Source organism: Galeopterus variegatus, unplaced genomic scaffold, assembly GCF_000696425.1.
Source record: "Galeopterus variegatus unplaced genomic scaffold, G_variegatus-3.0.2 Scaffold159, whole genome shotgun sequence".
Lineage (NCBI taxonomy): Eukaryota > Metazoa > Chordata > Mammalia > Dermoptera > Cynocephalidae > Galeopterus > Galeopterus variegatus.
The window spans coordinates 452,944-472,905 of NW_007726270.1; the positions used below are offsets into that span (position 1 = coordinate 452,944).

General features: G+C 37.4%; 1 protein-coding gene across 5 annotated transcripts in view; it reads left to right on the forward strand.

Annotated features, from left to right (window-relative positions):
* KIDINS220 (kinase D-interacting substrate, 220kDa) overlaps positions 1-19,962 on the forward strand; it is a 104,500-nt gene that overhangs the window by 15,150 nt on the left and 69,388 nt on the right. For all 5 annotated transcript variants that reach the window (XM_008593527.1, XM_008593512.1, XM_008593537.1 and 2 more), the window contains exons 3-10: positions 377-475; positions 1,439-1,537; positions 5,556-5,654; positions 6,398-6,496; positions 12,368-12,466; positions 15,129-15,326; positions 16,809-16,907; positions 19,034-19,132. In XM_008593527.1, coding sequence (XP_008591749.1) covers positions 377-475; positions 1,439-1,537; positions 5,556-5,654; positions 6,398-6,496; positions 12,368-12,466; positions 15,129-15,326; positions 16,809-16,907; positions 19,034-19,132 — 891 coding nt within the window. The remainder of the gene's footprint in view (positions 1-376; positions 476-1,438; positions 1,538-5,555; positions 5,655-6,397; positions 6,497-12,367; positions 12,467-15,128; positions 15,327-16,808; positions 16,908-19,033; positions 19,133-19,962) is intronic.

The following is a 19,962-nucleotide window of genomic DNA, read 5'->3' on the forward strand; positions in this document are numbered from 1 at the left end:
CTAGTCTTGTTTTAGATAAAACATATATATGATTAAAAACACATTCTATATCATTTTCTAACAATATTGTTAAAGAATTTGGTTACTATAGGTATCCTGGGATTTTTATATACATTGCAGTACTTTCAGATCCTAGTATTATGCATGTTTACTTATTTTGAATGAATTTGCAATGAGAAAAAAAATTCTTTCATTTCTCTTTGGTTTTTAAATTATTAAAAACTGAAACTTAAGGTTCAAAGCTGTTTCTAAATTAAAGAAATACAGTAAACACAACTAGTGCTTAGCATACCTTCATGGAAATGTAGGTGTGGTTTTTTTTTTAACTGCGATGTTTCAGTAAAAATACAGTGTCTGTATCTTTTATACTCTCTAGTGTGGCCAGACTCCATTGATGATAGCTGCTGAACAAGGCAATCTGGAAATTGTGAAAGAATTAATTAAGAATGGAGCTAACTGCAATCTGGAAGATTTGGTATATATTAAAATAATTCACTCATTTGTCTCTTTTTCTTTTCCTTCACTTTGCTGTTTCTTTATTTTTTAAGAAGTTATTCAAAAGTGATAGGTTAAAAATTGTGCTTTCAGATATATCTCAACTTTGCCTAATGTGCTATATCAGTTTTTTTTGAAAAAGTAATACAGGAGGGAGGTTTTACTTTCAAATTTTTATATATAGATGGCACTGGCTGAATAGAGAGTATGTATACATACAATTAAATGCCTGCCTACAAAATTCATGTTTAAGTTGCATTGTTAATTGACTCCCCATAATAGTAACTTATTATGAATATCATTACATATGACAGTGGCCAGAAAGATGTGATCCCTTCTGATATCACTTCTGAGGGATAAATGATTTATGTAACATAAGTTTCCTTGTTTTCTTGGAATTGCTTTTGATGATCACACGGCTACATGTTTTTTTTTTTTAATTGAATGATTGTATTAAATTACACTAATGAATAAAAATAGAACAGGATACCTGTCTCCTTATCTTCTTTTTAAAAAATAGCTCTTTTCTTTATCATATAGTTTCTACACTCATCATATGGATTACTTAGTTTAATAGCCTGTGAATGTGCTCTTACATCTGATTACAGGCTCTTTAATTTCAATTTTCAGTTTCTAGCCACAAGGATCAGCTTGGAGGTTTTGATGGTCATCTTTTCTCCTTTTTAAAAAACACAGTATGTGATTAGAAGTCCAGTGAGATTACTGAACAAGCAGTTGGAAAACCATTTCTGCATCATTAGTAGTAATACAAGTAGACAGATAAATTCTTAAGAGAGCTTCAGTATTATTTTAGAGTAGATTAGAACAGATCAAATCATGTCAATTTGGTATGATCATTTGGTATGTAAATACATTTTTTTCCCTCCTTTTGGAATGTTATTTTTGTTTTTAAAATGGTAACATTTTTGTATATGTGTTCAAGGATAATTGGACAGCACTTATATCTGCATCAAAAGAAGGGCACATACACATCGTGGAAGAGCTACTTAAATGTGGGGTTAACTTGGAGCACCGTGATATGGTATGTGTGTTTTTTATAATATATTCTTAATTAGCTGAAATCTTATTAACAGTAATAGATATATGTGAAATCTTGTATTTTTATGTGAGGGGGTCATATGATAATGTTTTTAGGATTTGGGATTGGGCATTGAAATGACCCTCGAGCATGTTTTAAAACCCAGGAGTTATAATGTACCTCTTTTAGAATATTCTTAGTAATCATTTTCAGTTTGTTCCAGAGTTTAAAATTCTGAAATATTGTTTAAAAAAATCATTATCTTGTAATATTTCAATGTTTTAGAACTTCTTAGACAATTATTTCCTAATATAGTACTTCAAAAGGGACATAGTATACTTTTGCAAATATTTATCAGTTGTTTAAAGTTATACTTTTCAATATAAAATTTATGGATTTATTTTTAGAATGTAGTTCTGTTCAGACATGCTGTCTATACACATTACAAGTTCGAGATATGATCTTTAATTATCACTTATCTCTTATTTGATCTTGGCATCTGGTTAAAGCATAATGGTGAAGAAAGGGATTATTTCTGGCTTATTCAGTCAAATGTGCAATCTTTTCAAAAGTTAATTTTAACAGTAGAAGAAAGGGAGGAAGTGATCCACTTTGATATATAAAACATGTCTTACTTCGCTAATAATGCTTTATGGAGTAGAGATGAACTGAGTTTTTAAGAAACTGCAGCCTTCCACCGTCTTGCGCTTAATAGTATATTATAGTTTACACAGTGGTTTTACTTGTGTAATCTTATATTTGTTCTCAAAACATAGTGAAGTGTGTGAAATACATATTTTTCTAGGAGGATACAGAGAATCCTTTGTTTCCTACCTATTTCCAAAAAGAAATTGAAGTGCACTGCAATAAAAGATGATGGAGAGGAGATAATGATGTCAGTAACCTAGGCAAAGGGTGGGTATGGCACCTAAGAGTAAAATGTGGTGTTCTTACCTTGTTGATACAGGAGCAGAAAGGAAATGCAGGCAGTTAGCTAGTTCTCAATATTTTCTTAAAGGTACCATAACAGTTTATAGATGAATTAATAACATTGGGTGCCTTTTCTATGCCTGGCTCCTTTAGGTGCTTATAGCCTCTGTATCACTGAATTGATTTTTCAGAATGTTTCTGTGGACTAAGGGTTAATTTTGTTCTCAATGTATAGTTGAGGAAATTGAGACTGGGAGAAGTGAATCTTTGCCCAAAGTCGCAGAGCTATTAAGCAATCAGGCTGGCTTTTGAACCTAGGTCTGCCTTACTCCAAAGGCTTTCTTCTGTATCATTCTTTTACATATATTAGCATGGGAGTTAGGAACTATAAAGTGTACATTTTGAATGTGTAAAAACTTGGTGAGATTTATAAAAAATGGTTCCTTGAACATTTTTTTGGTTCTTCTTATTTCTCTAAAGTAATGATCACAAAACCTTTAACATTTAAAGGGTATTTGTATTTGGTTTTGAAATACCAAGAGTTGGGGAAACTGAGCACTATGTCTTCCTTAATAGTTAGCGTTGAGGGAATGTAACCTTGAAGGATTTTGCAGATGGTAGGAGCCACCAAGCTAGGGGAAGGCAGAGTCCCTGGGACTTGTGTAAGGAGAGGAGAATGACCACTGAGGTTCTGTGGGGTTCAGGAAGAATTCCAGGATATAATGTCAGAAAGTCTAGTGAACATTCTTTCTTGGGAGGATCTTTGATGGGCCACAAACTAAAAAAGGGTTTCATGAAATATAATGCCATTCCAATAGTTAATTGGTGTCAATATTTCCATTTCTGTGAATTTAGGTAAAGTTTTCTTGAGATTAAAGTTTTATCTCACAGATGCTTGTATAGGGGCACATTATTCAAATTAAAATGAAGGTATGATATTTAAAAAATTCTGGGCAGATGTTTTATAGGTTAAAATATTGGCGTATGTAAGACTTGACTTGACTAAATGCCTAGCCCTACAATTTGACCTAAATAAATCATGTCAGTCTCTCCTTGTCTTTCATGACCTTCCACTTTTGGAGAGTACTTGTCTGATATACTCAATTTGGATTTGTCTGATGTTTCTTATGATTAGATTGAGATTGTGCTTTATTGGGACAGATGTCACAGCGGTGATGTGCCTTCTTGGTGCACCACGTCAAGGGGGTACATGGTATCAGTATGCATCACTGGTGATGTTATACTTGATCTCTTGGTTAAGAGGTTGTCTGTCAGGTTTCTTCACTGTAAGGGTACCATTTTTCCCTTTGTAATCATTAAATATTTGGGGGAAGATGCTTTGAGACTAAACATGTCCTGTTTCTGATTAAACTTTCATTTATTCATTTTAGAAACCATCAACAAACCTTATGAGCAGCAGTTATTACTGTGGTTTTATAATGATGATTTTGTATTTTCCACATTCATTCTACATTTATTAATTGGAACTCTCTGTCTCTGTTTCTTTCTGTCTTCTTTCCCTCTCTCCCCTCTACCCCTCCCTCTCCCTCTTTCACCCCCTGTAAATATATATATATATATATATATGTGTGTGTGTGTGTGTGTGTGTATATATGTATGTATATATATGTGAATACACACACACACACATCTTGATATAGACTCATGAATATTTATTTTATTCTTTGGGTTATAATTCAGTGCTAATTTTGTTGCTTAATTTGTTCCAACTTCGGCCATTGGGAGCTCTTTCAGGCTGGCTTCTGTGTCTTTTTGAGATGCTCTATCCTTTCTGGCACCTCAAGACTCTTCAGGCTTATTCTCATCTTGTATTTTTCCTGCCCTGACACTGTAATCAACCAGTTTTCCAATGAAGCCGGGCACCTTTTGGTATTTAGGAACTAATATCTAGATGTTGGGTGTGCTTATAGCTAATGGGGTGTCACTGCTTGTGGTCCTTCTCAATTAAAAGAAGTGGGTAATCCACGTGTGTATCTGTACTTATGCATACATATACATCTATTTCTGTATCTGTGTGTCTTTCTATATATTTTTAAAAATCATATAATATTGATATCTCTGTCTTCCTCTCCATATTCTCTATATTCTGGTTTAGTTTTAGAAAAATTTACACGTAGTAGAATTCACTATGTGTTGTACAGTTTGGGGTTTTGACGTGTGCACGGTGTTGCGTATCCACCGCTGCAGTTCCGCACAGAACAGTTTCGTCACTTCAGTTGTCCCCTCATGTGGCTTCTTTATTGTCATTCCCCAACCCCTGGCCACCACTGATATGTTTTGCCTTTTTCAGGTTAGGATCAGTATTTTTTATCCCTTTTTAGTGATGTTGAAACAGGATCAGAAGGATTAAGTGATTTATAGTTTCATAACCAAATATGGATGGTCCAAATACAGATTTTAAAAAAACCAAAACATTCTTCCTTGCTAAGATTTGATTACATTGATCTCTTTTATTAAATTGCATCACAGCAAACGAGAAAGTGGCCCCTGTCAGTAGAATGGTCAGTAGAATGCTATGGTGTTAATTCATTCTTGATGACCTCCCTCACCCCCAGAAGTCCTGCTGTAAAGATCATTGCCTTAGCATCCTCCCCCTTTTTTTTTTTTTAGCAAGAGGCACTATAATAATCTGAGGTGTAAAGGATGTGTTTAAATGTAAGAGTTGAATATGATTGTTGAAATCCCTCTCTGGATAACATCTAGACTCATATAAGGAGGAGAATATCTAGGGACATAGAAGGAAAGTTTTCTGAAGAAAAGTTTTTGGGGAGCCAAAGTAAACCATAGAAATTTGGAAGGCTCCAACATGAGTGTTCTCTATTTTAATTTGTACGATATAGTGTAAACTTTGGAGTAATCATTTGTGGATTTAAGAGATTTTACTTATTTCTTGTACTATTTTGTATTTCTCCGGGCATCTTGGGAATTTAAAGCTACATAGTACTGCCCTCACAAAACAGTGGCTTTATAGAGATATTCACAGAAGGAAGTTCATTAGTGGCATTTTTGTGCTTGGAGAGAATCTGAAGTTTTATCTCCCTCCTACCCCCAACCCCCTTTTTTCCTTTAGGGAGGATGGACAGCTCTTATGTGGGCATGTTACAAAGGCCGTACTGAAGTGGTAGAGTTGCTTCTTTCTCATGGTGCCAATCCAAGTGTCACTGGTCTGGTAAGTGTCCACAAAAATTCATTTGTAATATAAGTGGTAAGCTCTTAGGGAATACTGAAGGCTGATTATACTTGACTTTGTAACGAATAGAAATTATCTAGATCTTATTAAACATAATAATGTAGAATGTGATTTTAAAACACAGTAATGAAATGAGACTTTTTTCTCAAGCTAAGTTTATTTCTCAATTTTTGTCAACAAAAAGGCAGCTTAGAGCTTAAATGTTAACTATTACTATATAACATTTACATTACTATATAAGATTTTGAAATCCTTAGTCCCTGGCTGTTTTCTGTGGGTATGCATTCATAATGTGAACTTAAAGAGACATTTATCAAATAACCATGTCATTTTCTATACATTCTGTTATATGTATTCACATTCCTATTATTTCACGTTCTTCCTATTAGTTTTGCCTATTGTCTAGATAATCACATTAGTTGTGTTTATTTATAAACATAATTGTGTGCGTAATATATGTTTACTTAAGGTTGAATGCATCTTACTTGCCAATTATGTATTATGAGTATTATGTGTGTTTTTAAAGTGGAGAATGGTCTGTAACTTGATTTTTTAAAAATATTACTTTGTGTTACTTCCTTTGATACTTATTTTGCAAATGTGTATGATAAATATCTACCTAAAAGATTTTTTTCTCTTTCCTTCCCTCCCTCCTTTTCTTCTTGTCTTCCTTCCTTCCTTCTTACCTACCTACCTGCCTGCCTGCCTGTTCATCCTAGCAGTACAGTGTTTACCCAATCATTTGGGCAGCAGGGAGAGGCCATGCAGATATAGTGCATCTATTATTGCAAAATGGTGCTAAAGTCAACTGCTCTGATAAGGTAGGTCAGCAGAATCTTTCTAGGTTCCAGTTCATATTATGTCCATTCAGTATGACTGAGTCGTAAAACATATTCATATGATCTCATGAGCCTGATCTAATGTATCTTGTATTTGAGTTTATTAATGTATTTTATATAGACATATATCTCATAGATGGATTCTCAGGTATGTATTATGCAGTAAGTTATCTTTCTGATGTTTTTTATGTCTCATTTCATTGTTACCAAGAAAATGGACAGAGATAATAGATTCTCTGTCTTCATCGTTTGAAGTTTTCTATTGTAACTCCTCTTTCAATCTTGAGTCCTATCTCCTTTCTCTGTATTGTTGCAAGAACGATCTTTCTAAAATTCAGGTTTGTTTATCTCTCTCTTACGCTTACAGTCCTAAAAACCATCCCTGGTATGATGGATGAAGATAGGCCTTGTGGCCCTTTCTCCCCTTTTTCCTGCTACCTATACCCCATACTGCCTTGCCTGCAGCCTTCCAGATGACTGTGGGCTCCCAAGTCCACATGCTGTTTCGCAGTGTGCCCTGCCCTTTCCTCCCTTCTGCCTCACAACCAACCATTCATCCTCCAGGCTCAGCTCATTTCCCATCACCTCCAGAAAGCTCTCCAGAATGTTCTAGTCTTTTTTTTTTGTTATCCTTAACACCTCAAACACTGAGTACCTATTGGATTATCTTATTCTTCCTTTCTGGAGAGCTTTGATGGCTTGCCGTGTTCAGAATAAGCCTGGGCTTCTCAATTTGGCTTCAGCCTACCTTCCCGGGCTCGCTTCTTGCTGTGCCTTTTCACATACAGCAGATTGTCTAACAGTCTGTCAACCTGTCTCTTTGTTCTGTCTCCTCTGTTATGAATGTTATTGCCTCCTCTGCCTGGTGAACTCCGATTTATTTGTCAGGGCTCATTTGAAATGTTGCTTTCCTTGTTAAGTCTCCTTGCTCTGCACTGTAGGTGCTCTCTGTGTACCTTCCACTAGTGCCCGTAACCTATGCCTTGTAATGATCGACTTCTACCTCTCTCTTACCGCTAGAGCACAAGTTTCATGAAGATAAGGAATACTCCTTTTTTTCATTTTTCATTTTGTATCTCCATTATTTCCATTAGCTGTCTTAGAATTAGGTACCTTGTTGGGGTAATCATATTCTTTTCAAATTAATAATGTAGCTAAATATAGGAAAACAACTACTACTTAAAGATTTTTTTTTTTTTTTTGTAATTGGAATAGATTCTGAGCATACATTTCTTTAAAACAGTATTGCTTAACTTTATTGGGGGTGCTGGAAATCATCTATATCTTGATGTGGGTGTGAGTTACACAGGTGTATACATATGTAAAAGATCGAGTAGCATACTTAAGATTAGTGTGTTTTTTTGTACTTTATTCATGTGCCTTAATTTTAAAGCATTATGTAAAAATTTTAATGGGGAGTGTAAAGGAGGCTGTTGCAAATATTTATAATATGGTATTTAAGAATATTGCTTGTGCTGTTGGCTAATTCAGATAGACTTCTCTAAGGTTTGAGGTGTGTCTAAAATGTGTACAGTTCAGTCTGTTGATGTTCTGATTTGACAATTTAATATCATGAAGAAACCTTCATTTTTTTCATTTTGGCATCCAAGGCCCTCTAGGTATCTGTATTAGTCTGTTTTTTTGTGTTGCTATAAAAGAATACCTGAGGCTGGGTAATTTATAAAGAAGAGAGGTTTATTTGGCTTATGATTCTGGGACAGCTGCATCTGGCACGGGCCTCAGGCTGCTTCTACTCATGGTGGAAAGTGGCAGGCAGCGAGCGGGTACAAGCAGATCACATGGTGAGAGGAAGCAAGAGAGCAAGAGGGGAGATGCTAGGATCTTTTCGACAACTCGTGCTCGTGGGAACTAATAGAGGGAGATCTCACTCAGGCCCCTGCCCCCAGGGAGAGCATTAATCCATTCATGAGGGATCCACCCCCATGACTCAAACAGCTCCCAACGCTGCCACATTGGGGATCAGATTTCCACATAAGTTTGGGTGGGGACAGCACATCCAAACTCTATCAGTAACACTACCTTATCTGTCATTCTTTAGCATTTTGAGAAATGTTTAGTGCCTACTATGTTCCGTGCCCTATACTTGTACTTTAACATAGAAGATAGAAAGACAGGAAGAAATGGTCTCCGTTCAGAGAAGCAGGGAGGTATTAGGACATATAAAATGCAAAGGCTAAGGGGTCAAGTGATTTGGGAGTTTGAAAATGGGAGAATTCACTGATGGCTGAGCATTTAGTAGAGATTTAATAGAAGAGCTAAGACTTGCTCTAGACCTTGAAGAAAGGTAGAACTTTTATCACTGAAGAGGAGGAGAGGAGACTGTATCAGGCACAGGGGAAATGAGAGCAGAAAGCGGCAGAGAGTGACTTCCATGGCATGCGTGTTGAGGTGGTGTGGGGAGGACTAACGTGGGGAAAGCTGGGCCTGGTGGGGAGGGGTGGAGCTGAGAGGAGGGAGCCACCTTCAGGTGGGCCTTGAGCACCTGACTGGGGAGCCTGGACACCTGCCCTGTAGGCACTGAAAATCTGTGGGTATTTATGGAGTAGATTGACACAAAGCAGTATTTTAGAAAAATGAACTTTTAATAGTGCACTGTGAGATGGATTGAAGACCAAGAGAATACGTTTTTTGCTGACAGAAATAGGGAGGTTTCAATGGGAACTAATTTTTAGAGAAGAGAGATGAAGTCAGTTTTAGATGTGTTGACGTTGAAGTGATGGAATGCCTGTGATTAAAGGCGTTCCCCTAGAGAGTGGATGCAGAGATTTGGGCTGCTGCTGAAGTGCTTGCATAGAGGTGGTTCCTGAATTGTGTGAGCGTGGATCTGAGAACTGGGGCCAGCAGTGATGGAGCGGTGAGCAAAGGGCAGCTTACCAGGCGTGTCTCTGGAGGTGAGAGTCTGGCTGGTGACATGTCAGAGGTGATGAGTGAATTGAAAGTTCCATTTGGAAGGGACAGCCAATAGCTCAAATTACATTTTTCAGGAAGAAAAATGGAATTGAGTGAAGGTACTGCAGTCTCGGGTGTAAGAGACTATGGGTGACCTCGGGGGTAGGGTTTGGTAATGTTTATAGCAGAAACTAGTTTTTAAGGGGCTTTTGGTAAGGACTTGGAAGTAACCATTATAAATTATTTTGAAAAGTTTTAAAGAAAGGACAGTGGAGAGTATCTTGAGATGGTGGTTTGTTGGAAACGTTTGTTAGTGAAGGAGAGACCAATATCGGAAGGACCTAAATCTGAGACCTAACAGGAAGAGGGAATACAAAGAAAAGACCGATGAGGTAGGAGGAGATTATTGAGTAAGGTTCTAGGTGAAGCAGAGGAAGATAAGGTCAAGAGCACACAAAGTGATTAGACAGAGGAAGGTAAAGAAGCCAGAATTTGAGAAAAAGAGGAGAGACTTAACTGAGGAGATCCTGCATGCTGATTGCAGAGGCGTTTTGAAGTAGACAGGAAGCAAAGTGAGAAAGGTCTTGTTGGATGTCAAGAATTCTTTGTAACAATGAAAGTGAGATTATCTGCTTAGTATGGGGTGAGGACTAGCTGGCCAGTGTGATGGGATAGGGGAAAGAGTAGAATTATAACGTATAATCTTGTGCAGTTCAGTTCTGTCAGGGGTAAAAATCAAATGTAGTAGATGTTTGTATTAGTCCATTTCTGTTGCTTATAACAAAATACCTGGATCTGGGTGATTTATAAAGAAAACAAAATTTATTACTTATAGTTTCAGAGGGTGGGAAATCCAAAGTCCAGGCAACTCTTATGGTGAGGGCCTTCTTGACACAGAGTTCTCACGTTGTGAAAATGGTGGAGTGGAGAGAGCAACCTTCTCATTTGCTCACCTTTTAAAGCTCACCAAACCACACTTCTTTTTTTTTTTTTCCTTTTTGTCTTTTTTCGTGTCCGGCAACGGATCGCAACCCTCAGTGTCGCGCCCGTACCGGACCGGGACCGGCAACGGGATCGCAACCCTCGGTGTCGCGCCCGCACCTCGCTCAGCCAGTGAGCGGGAACCGGTCTGTATGTGGGATCCGAACCCTCGGCGGGAGCGCCGCCATGCTCCCAAGCGGCACACTGTAGCAGTGCGCCACCGGGCCGGCCCCAAACCACACTTCTGACCACTATTTTTAATCTCTTCACTACGGCATGGTCCAACAGTCTAATCACCTCTTCAAGGCCCCACCTTTCAATTACCATAATAGGATCTCCCACCCTCTTAACACTGTCACAGTGGGGGTCAAGTTTTGGGGGGACAGTCAGTCTAAGGCAGTGTCAAAGGATGAGAGATCCATTATAATTAGTATATTTAAAGAAGACTTTATGAAGGGTGAGTGTCTATGTGTGTTATCTTTGAAGATGTCTAAAATCCTGATTTGTAGAGTTAGGGAAGGCATTTCAATGAGAGAAAAATGTTACAAAGGAGGACACTAGAAAAGAATTTACTTCTGGAAGATAACTATGGATGCCCAAGTGAAGTTGGGAAGTTCCTCGTGTATTCCTTTTTCTGTCTCTCTGAGCCTGCTTTGAGGCAGTGGCCATGACAGCTGCCTTCCTTTCCTTACCTTCCTCCTTTTTTTAGGTTCCTTCTCCCATGTGCGGTATTGGCTGCCTTGTGATTCTGGCTGTCACAAGGTCCCATCCATCAGGAAGAGCCCCCAGGGCTACAACTTTCCTCAGTGTGGTTGCTGGGTGTCTGACATAATTTATGGAGCTGTGCTGTCCAGTGCAGTAGCCACTAGCCACATATGGCTATTTAGACTTTAATTAATTAAAATTAAATAAAATAAAAACTTCATCTCCTTAGTCACACTCGTCACATTTCAAGCACTTAATAGTCACATGTGACTAGTGGTTACTGTGTTGGTCAGCATAGAATTATAGAGAATTTCCATCAACACAGTTCTGTTGGACAGGGCTGTAAGAGATAGATGCTCATTAAATGTTAATTTCCATCTGCAGGCTCCCATGTACTTAAAGGTTGCTGTGCCTATTCATGTGTCTGTTTTTTTTTTTTTGTCTTTTTTGAGACCGGCCGCACCATGCTCAGCCAGTGAGCGCACCGGCCATCCCTATATAGGATCCGAACCCGCGGCGGGAGCGCTGCTGCACTCCCAGCACCGCACTCTCCCGAGTGCGCCACGGGCTCGGCCCTCATGTGTCTGTTGATTGCCAGACTCCCCAGAGGCACGGCATTGCCTTTCTGCATGATTTGTACTGAATCACATTCCAGGAAAGGAGCTTTTGAGTGCCGTTTCTAGGCTGAAACTTCAAGTTTAAAGGCTCATTTGGGGTGGAGGTTAAGAGACTCTGAAGGCAGGCTTGTTGGGTTCATGGGTCTTATTCTACTTCTTCATAGCTTTGGGACTTTAGCCTGTTAACCTCTTGCCCTCAGTTTCCTCATCTGTGAAAAATGTGATGTTGTGAATTGTACTTCTTATGATGAGGAGTGCATGTGTTAATCCATGTACAGTAGTTAGAACTGTGTTTGGCACTTGGCCGTTAATATTTTTGCCTACGTCAGAGTGTTGGACTTGACATCCTCTTTCAGAAGATAAGGGAAGCAATGAAAGCTTGTTGAAAACTTGGGGCTGTATAACTTTATGATGGAAAAATTGTCACCAATTATAAAAGTTAAATAAAGTTGATTAAAAGACAAATTATGCAGTGGTTAATCATGTATTTAGGAGAAATAAAATGGGGAAAATAGGATTTATCTAGGATTAAAATTATGGCTAGTATATTATTTAAGAATACTCTATGATTTTTATCAAAATTCATGTTTAAAGGTAGTTTCTCTGATAATAATTTTAAATTTATTGTTTGTTTTAATAGTATGGAACTACCCCTTTGGTTTGGGCCGCACGAAAGGGTCATTTGGAATGTGTAAAACATTTATTGGCCATGGGAGCTGATGTTGATCAAGAAGGAGCTGTAAGTATCTTTTACGTTTTAACCCCTGGTAATAGAGATATGTTTTATGTTTTAAGAGAGAGAATATTTTTCCTTAGTATGTGCCTGGAAAAATTTCTCTTCAGTTCTTAAATGATATTAACTGAGGAAAACAAGAATTTGCTTTTTATTATCCTCAGTATGCTATATTATAAATATTACGTACTATAAATATATGCTTTTAAGGGCTAATGCACATAAATTTTGGAAGGCTAAAACTATAAAGAATAACTTTCAGAAATTTTAGTGTGATATTATGATATGTATTTTTTGGTTTTTCTCCATGGTTCCTGGCTGACTGCTTCTGTAACCCTTGTAATTTTCTAAGTGACTAGAGCAAGAAGAGTATCTTTTGTTAAAATATTTGGCCTTTTGCCTTTAGTTACTGAAACAGCCAGAACAACTCCAGAGCCATAAAGTTAAAAGACAGTCTTATGGTATTTATAACAAACCCCTTTCAGCCACACCTGAGCTTGTGTTAATGAGGTGATTTTTGGGAAGTCCCTATATAACCATTGGGTGGGGGGGTTGGTTGCCAGGGGGACCACCCTTGTCCTCACAGAGTTGGACCTCACAGCTTCATCCCCCCACCTCTGAGGAGGGGAGAGGGGCTGAAGGTTGTGTTGCTCACCCAATGGCTGATGATTTCATCAGTCATGCCATGTACTAAAGCCTCCATGAAAACCCAGAAGGACTGAGTTCAGGGGGCTTCCTGAGAGATGAGCAAGAACACCTCCATGTGCCGGGAGAGTTTATGCACTCCAGCTCCATGGGGACAGAAACTCTTGTGCTTGGGACCCTTCCAGACCTTGCCCTATGTATCTCCTCATCTGGCTGTTCATTTGTGTCCTTTAAAATATCCTTTACAATGAACTGGTAAATGGAAGTCAGTGTTTCCCTGAGTTCTGTGAGCCACTCTACCATATTAATCAAACTCAAGAAGGGAGTCATGGGAACCCCAATTTATAGCCAGTTGGTCAGAAGTGCAGGTAAAAAAAAGCAACAACCTGGGGCTTGCAATTGGCATCAGAAGTAGGGGGCAGTCTTGGAGACTGAGCCTTTAACCTGTGGGATCTGATACTATTTCCAGGTAGATAGTGTCAGAATTGAGTTAGAGGACATCCAGCTGGGGTCCACTGCAGAACTGATTGCTTGCTTCGTGTGTGGGGAAAACCCCACATATCTGGTCACAGAAATATGTTGTGTTGTGAGATATAGCAGGTAAAACTGAGTTTGTTTTTCCTACACTTTGTATAAATTGTTTGAGAACTCTTCAGATCAAATAGTTTTTAATATTAACTGTGGAAAAAAGTTAAGCTCTATTAAAATAACTTTCCTCTAAACATTTAAAGTAATATTGTCATTTTTGGGATATTTTTGCCATGTCTTATTTCCCTGTTCAGTAAACAGATATAAAAAACCAGAAATCAGTTGTCAAAACCTAGAAAGCTTAAAAATTGGTTAAATACATCTTACCCACTAGCAATTATTAATTCCTTATTGAGCACCTGCTGTGTGCTCAGCCTGTGCCAAGTGTGCTGGGGAAACTGGAGAAGCCAAACAAATTGCTTTTCCCTTTAGCTTATAAGAATATAATTAAAGGAAACAACATTTATACACAGTAAACAGTTAAAATTACAGAATTATTGTATTATGTGAGATGGAACATGAAAGATTCTGAAAAAGAGATACTACAAAATCTCTAGATGTAGTGAAACATGAGTAAACTCTTTACATCATACTTGACTTCTTGGCATGAAACTAACCAGTTCGTCCTGTTTTCTGGCTGAAGCTACTAATTGCTGACTTTGAAGGAGGATGTACTATTTATGTGCTGTGTGGAGACAGTGTGACTGGTCATTCTTCCACCTGCCTCCTTTCTAGACAGTTGATCAAGTGGATGAGTAGCTTGAATTTGGAAAGGCTATGTTATTTTAATATGTGAGAGAATGACGGCTTAGAATTTGGGGCTGATCCAATAACTGAAATATTTCTGTAAGGAAATTGTATGACATCTCAAAGTAGAGTAAAATCTCGAGAAGTAATTTTAATACTTCTTTTGGCAATGAGCCTTATTCTTCTGTTAGGTGATTAATTGTTATACTGGTGTATAGTTTTTAAAGGAACAACTTAAAGTAAGACAGTTTTTGAAAATGTAGTTTCTAGATCACTGTGAAAGACAAAGCATATATAACACTTTTCTCGAAATATCCTATAGCTATTAATTGTTTTACTTCAGTTTTTCCTATAGGTTTTATTATAATTCTTTGTTTGATTCACCTTACATTGGATTATTTAGTTTAGAATGTGTTTACTTTTGAGTCATCTTGTCATCTATTTTATTTCATTACATCAGTGAGAGGGTTTGTTTGTTGTAAATGAATCCAATTTCAGATTGTCATTTAAAGAACTGAACCTCATAACAACTCTAATGACTCAAGAGAATTAGTGTATCTTCAAAAACTGAAAATATGCCTTTGGCCATTTTTGTATGTATCTAGTTATTAATATTAGCATTTTATTGTTAGAAATAACTGTTAATAATAGGCCATTTATTTTAAAGCATCAGTTTTATGATTATGGCATAAATCATAGGTTTTCTAGAATATTCTAATTTCTTTGGCTTGTTTTTTTTCTTTTTTAGAATTCAATGACTGCACTTATTGTGGCAGTAAAAGGAGGCTACACACAGTCAGTAAAAGAAATTTTGAAGAGGAATCCCAATGTAAACTTAACAGATAAGGATGGAAATACAGCTCTGATGATTGCATCAAAGGAGGGACATACGGAGATTGTTCAGGATTTGCTCGATGCAGGAACATATGTGAACATACCTGACAGGGTAGGTCACCTATTTCAAATTTGTCTTCTAGTGGTGAAGTGTGTGGAAGATTTTTTTCTTTTTTTTTCTCTTAAATTTATTTTTTAACTCACACATATTGATTGTACATATTTATGGGGCACAGAGTTATGTTTCAATACATGTATTCAATATGTGATGATCAAATCAGGGTGATTAGCATATTCATCATCACAAAAATGTATCATTTCTTTGTGATGAGAGAATTTGAGTTTCTCTCTTCTAGCCATTTGAAAAGATACAATGAATTATTGTTAATTATAGATGATAATAGCCTAGCCTTACTGTTGACCAGTACAACTCATTTTTCCTATCTAGTTGTGATTTTTGTCTTAGCTTCTTCTTAACCACCTTTCAAGATTCTTCATGCATGACATAAACATCTACCTTGAAACTAATAAGTTAAAACTATTGAGTCTTTTTGCAGCGTATTCTTTTTTGTTTTTGTCAAATAATTTTGTTATTGAAAACATCACATGTACTGTTCTGCCGTAAGTGCACTCGATGTGCATCACTGCAGATGTTGTTCATGGCTGGTGTTATTCATTGCCCCAGGGCTTTAAGTAGTGCCTTTACACTTAACATTTTTTTTTTTTCCTTTTTGTCTTTTTTCGTGACCGGTAACGGGATTGCAACCCTTGGTGTCGTGCCCGTACCGCGACCGGCAACGGGATCGCAACCCTTGGTGTCGCGCCCACACCGCGCTCAACCAGTGAGCGGACCGATCTCTATATGGGATCTGAACCCTCGGTGGGAGTGCCGCACTCTACCGAGTGCGCCACTGGGCCGGCCCTACACTTAACATTTTGAAATTTTTCACTTGCGCCGACTTCTCTGAGTTCCACAGTTATTTATCCAACAATACCTGAACTCTCCACTTGAATGTCTAATTGACTTCTTAAACTTATGACAAAACAGATGTCTTTTTTTTTCTTACCCAAAACCTGCTTTTCCCTCAGTCTTATCCATCTCAGCAAATGGTGCCACCATCCACCCTGTTGTTAAAGCACCAAATTCTGTACATCAGCCATGATTTCTCTTTTTCTCACCTACCCATCCAGCTCTTCAGCAGGTTCTGTTGACTCTGCTCCAAAACATGTCCTTTATCTGTCTGCTTCTTTTCATCTCCACTATCATGTCCCTAGCCCGAGCCACCATCTCCCATTGTTACAGTGATAGTATTGAAACTGGGTTCTTTTGTTGTCTCTAATTTATCCTCTCCTCTGTTCTCAGGGTGGTCTATAAAAGAATAATTGTCACTTGTACTACTTCGTTTAAGGCCATTCAATGCTTCCTCTTGTGCTTAGATGAATGTTGCCTCTTTAGGTTCCATGACAATGCGTGATATTGCTCTTGCCTCACTCTGTCTTCATTGTGTGTCACTGGTCCTGTTTCAATAGGGTGCAGCCATGTCACCTTTCTTTCCTTTTCTTGAACGCACTGATTTTGTTTTTTTTCTTTTAGAGTGGGGATACTGTGTTGATTGGTGCTGTCAGAGGTGGTCATGTTGAAATTGTTCGAGCTCTTCTCCAAAAATATGCTGATATAGACATTAGAGGACAGGTATGTGTGACTACTGTGCAGTTTTTTTAATCTTTGGGTGTGATTGGTTGAATATGTTGACTAATCATAAGTTATTCTTCCAACTTTCCTATGGAGATAAACTTGTAAACCCTAATATGTTTAATGGATATATATTATTATTATTTCACTACCATTATTATATAATTTTTCTATTAATGTCAAGTTAAATTTTGATATAAATAAACCAAAGAGAAGTTCATGTTTTTAGAATATACCTCCCTTATTAACATATAAATATTTTCAGTCCTGAAACGAGTAGTTTGTGATTCTGTGACAGTCGGTGGCACTTTGTGTATATGGTACTTACTTACCTTTAGTGTTTTGTCTTCTTCATCCGTATGCTGTTCTTCCATTCTTGTTTTATTTTTGTCTCCTTTACTCCTTCGTCTCCTTTCCTAGGACCACTTGGTAGTGCCTGTGGACTTTGCTTAAGGCGGTCATAGCTCAAGGAGCTATTTAAAGTTATTAATTTTAGATAAAAGCCTTGCCCAGAGTTGTGAATTTATCTAATACTTCAAGAGCTTTAGGCTTTAAAAAGGGTTTAAAATGTTCTTGGTAGGCCCCTCTACCCGTTTTTGGCAGCTGGCAGTGATACAGGGATCAAACCCTGGACCTTGGTGTTACCAGAACTACGCTCTGACCAATGGAGCTAACCGGCCAGCCCTGGTAGTCAGTTTTGTTGTTGGACAGCCTACATTTCTGCTCAGTTTTTCCTTGTGTTTCACCAAAAATCTCTTTTATCCAAATCCATTTTTGAATGAAACTAATAAATATTATGACAAATGCTGTGGGAAAATTAACATGGACCCTTGTTAAAAACATGTATTTTAATGTGGAAGGTTTTAGTTTGTTTGCTTATTTTTTTTTAATGCTTTTATATAAACATAAAAAGTGAAGCCACAAGGTGGTATATGATTGATTGCCTAGCAAAAGGTTCAAATATAAGAGTCTTGAAGTGGGAAGAGAGGGCCTTAAGGAAGAGGGCTTTTGAAAGAACTTAGAGTTTGAGCTAATTTGATTATGGGTTTAGATAGGCAGGGAAAAGGAACACTAGGTGTTTCAGGCAAGGGCAGTGATAATAAGATAAGAGAATTGGAGAAAATGGGAAAGGGAGAGTCTGTATTCCATAGCTAGCAAATAAGTCAGTTTGGCAATGGCTGCTGGGGATGGTGGGGTGGGAGATAGAGATGGAAATGGACAGGGGGGTAGCACCAGAGTAGTTTGAGTGCCATGCTAAGAAAGTTGGGCAGCTAGTATACATTTTTTAGGAAGGGAACTCCACTGGGGAAATTTTGGTATAGGAAACTTAGTGTGGCAGCAGCAGAAGTCATTCATTATCTTTTGGGTTAAAATCATATTTTCACTAAGAGATAGTTTCTAGATCACCTATTTAGACTTTTACCTAATTACTTTGTGTCTGTCAATCCTGTTTCCTATTTTTGTTCTCTCACTCTACTCTCAAGTTTTATGTATTGATTTTTGGTTTTTAAGCTAGATAGGATTTTAAAGGATCTGATCAAGACAGTATAGATCTACTCTCAAGGTTTATGAATTGATTTTTGGCTTTTAAGCTAGATAGGATTTTAAAGGATCTGATCAAGACAGTATAGGGGTGCAGGGTGGGTGGGGATTAAAAAGGCTAAAACTGATAAAAAACAATGCTTTACATTTGTGAAGTACATTCTCCTGCATTATCTTTTGAAAATCTGGGCAGGTCTACTTATACCATATTACAGATGAATCTGAGGGTCAGAATATTTAAGTGACTTGTCCAAGGTTACAGAGCTGCAGGTATTTATGACTTGTGACCCTGTGCATGTTCTTGAAATCTGATTGCATTACATAAGTGTAGTTTACTTTATTAACTATGTGGGATTGCTACTTTTTAAGTCAAGTAATATTAAGTTTTCCTAGCCTTCTTTTTCATGATGAATTTATCAAAAGTAAATCCAAGATAGCATAGGCATTAATATTATTTCCCACCATACGGCCTGTTGAAATGCTCTCTGGCAGAAATGTTAAAGATGTTTTACATTTACAAATAACAGGTTTTAATAGTGCATCTTATATGAAGTGATTGTTGGTTTGTGTTTTTAATTATGTAGGACAATAAAACTGCTTTGTATTGGGCTGTTGAGAAAGGAAATGCGACAATGGTGAGAGATATCTTACAGTGCAATCCTGATACCGAAATATGCACGAAGGTACAAACGACCTTTCTATTGTTAGCAATACTTAGTGCTGAATATTAGTACGACTTATTTTTTATCTTTATTTGATGTTAGAGTTATACTGATTTTACTAGTAATATTCTATATTGAGGAGTAACTTTGTATCTTTTCAGGAATTATGTATTCATAGCAAAATACAGTGTATAATTTGTTACTTCAACTAAATACTTTTCAGAAAGTACAATATCAGCTATTCATAAATTGTGGACAGAGCATTTTCCCCAAATTCTTTTATGTTCCTGTTGTTTGGAATGCAAAGCACATTTCCTTTTGTATAACACCACTGTGAGTAGTTATTCGTTCTCCAAACAAGCCACTTTAGCCTATTTTATTCAAATTGTGTGAAAAATATGAAATTATAGAAGTCTTTAGTGACGTATTTAGCTTTATATGTAATAGTTTTCCATGTGGAAAATATATTTGGAACTCTGGATTGAAACAGCAGGAATTCTTAATGAATAAAGCAAAATTATGGTGTCACCCAAGGACAATCCTATTTCATCTGCTAGAGATCTGGACCAGCATATTTCTAAGTTACTGTTGGTACTTCCAGTACCCTAGGGCAGGAAATTTCCTGAAATACTTTCTTGTTTGCAGGTGACTCCTTGATCATCTTTTCTTTTTTTTTTTTTTGGACCCCTGTATCAGCCACTTAGATGATCTTTGACTTCTGTCGTTCCTAACTCAGTGCTGAATTGTGGTCTCTTCTTGTTTTCCTTCGTTTGATTTAGTGAGCAATCATGAGCTCATCTGTGGCTTTCCAAAGGCATACTGCTTCTATCAGATGGTTTTCCCTGTTGTAC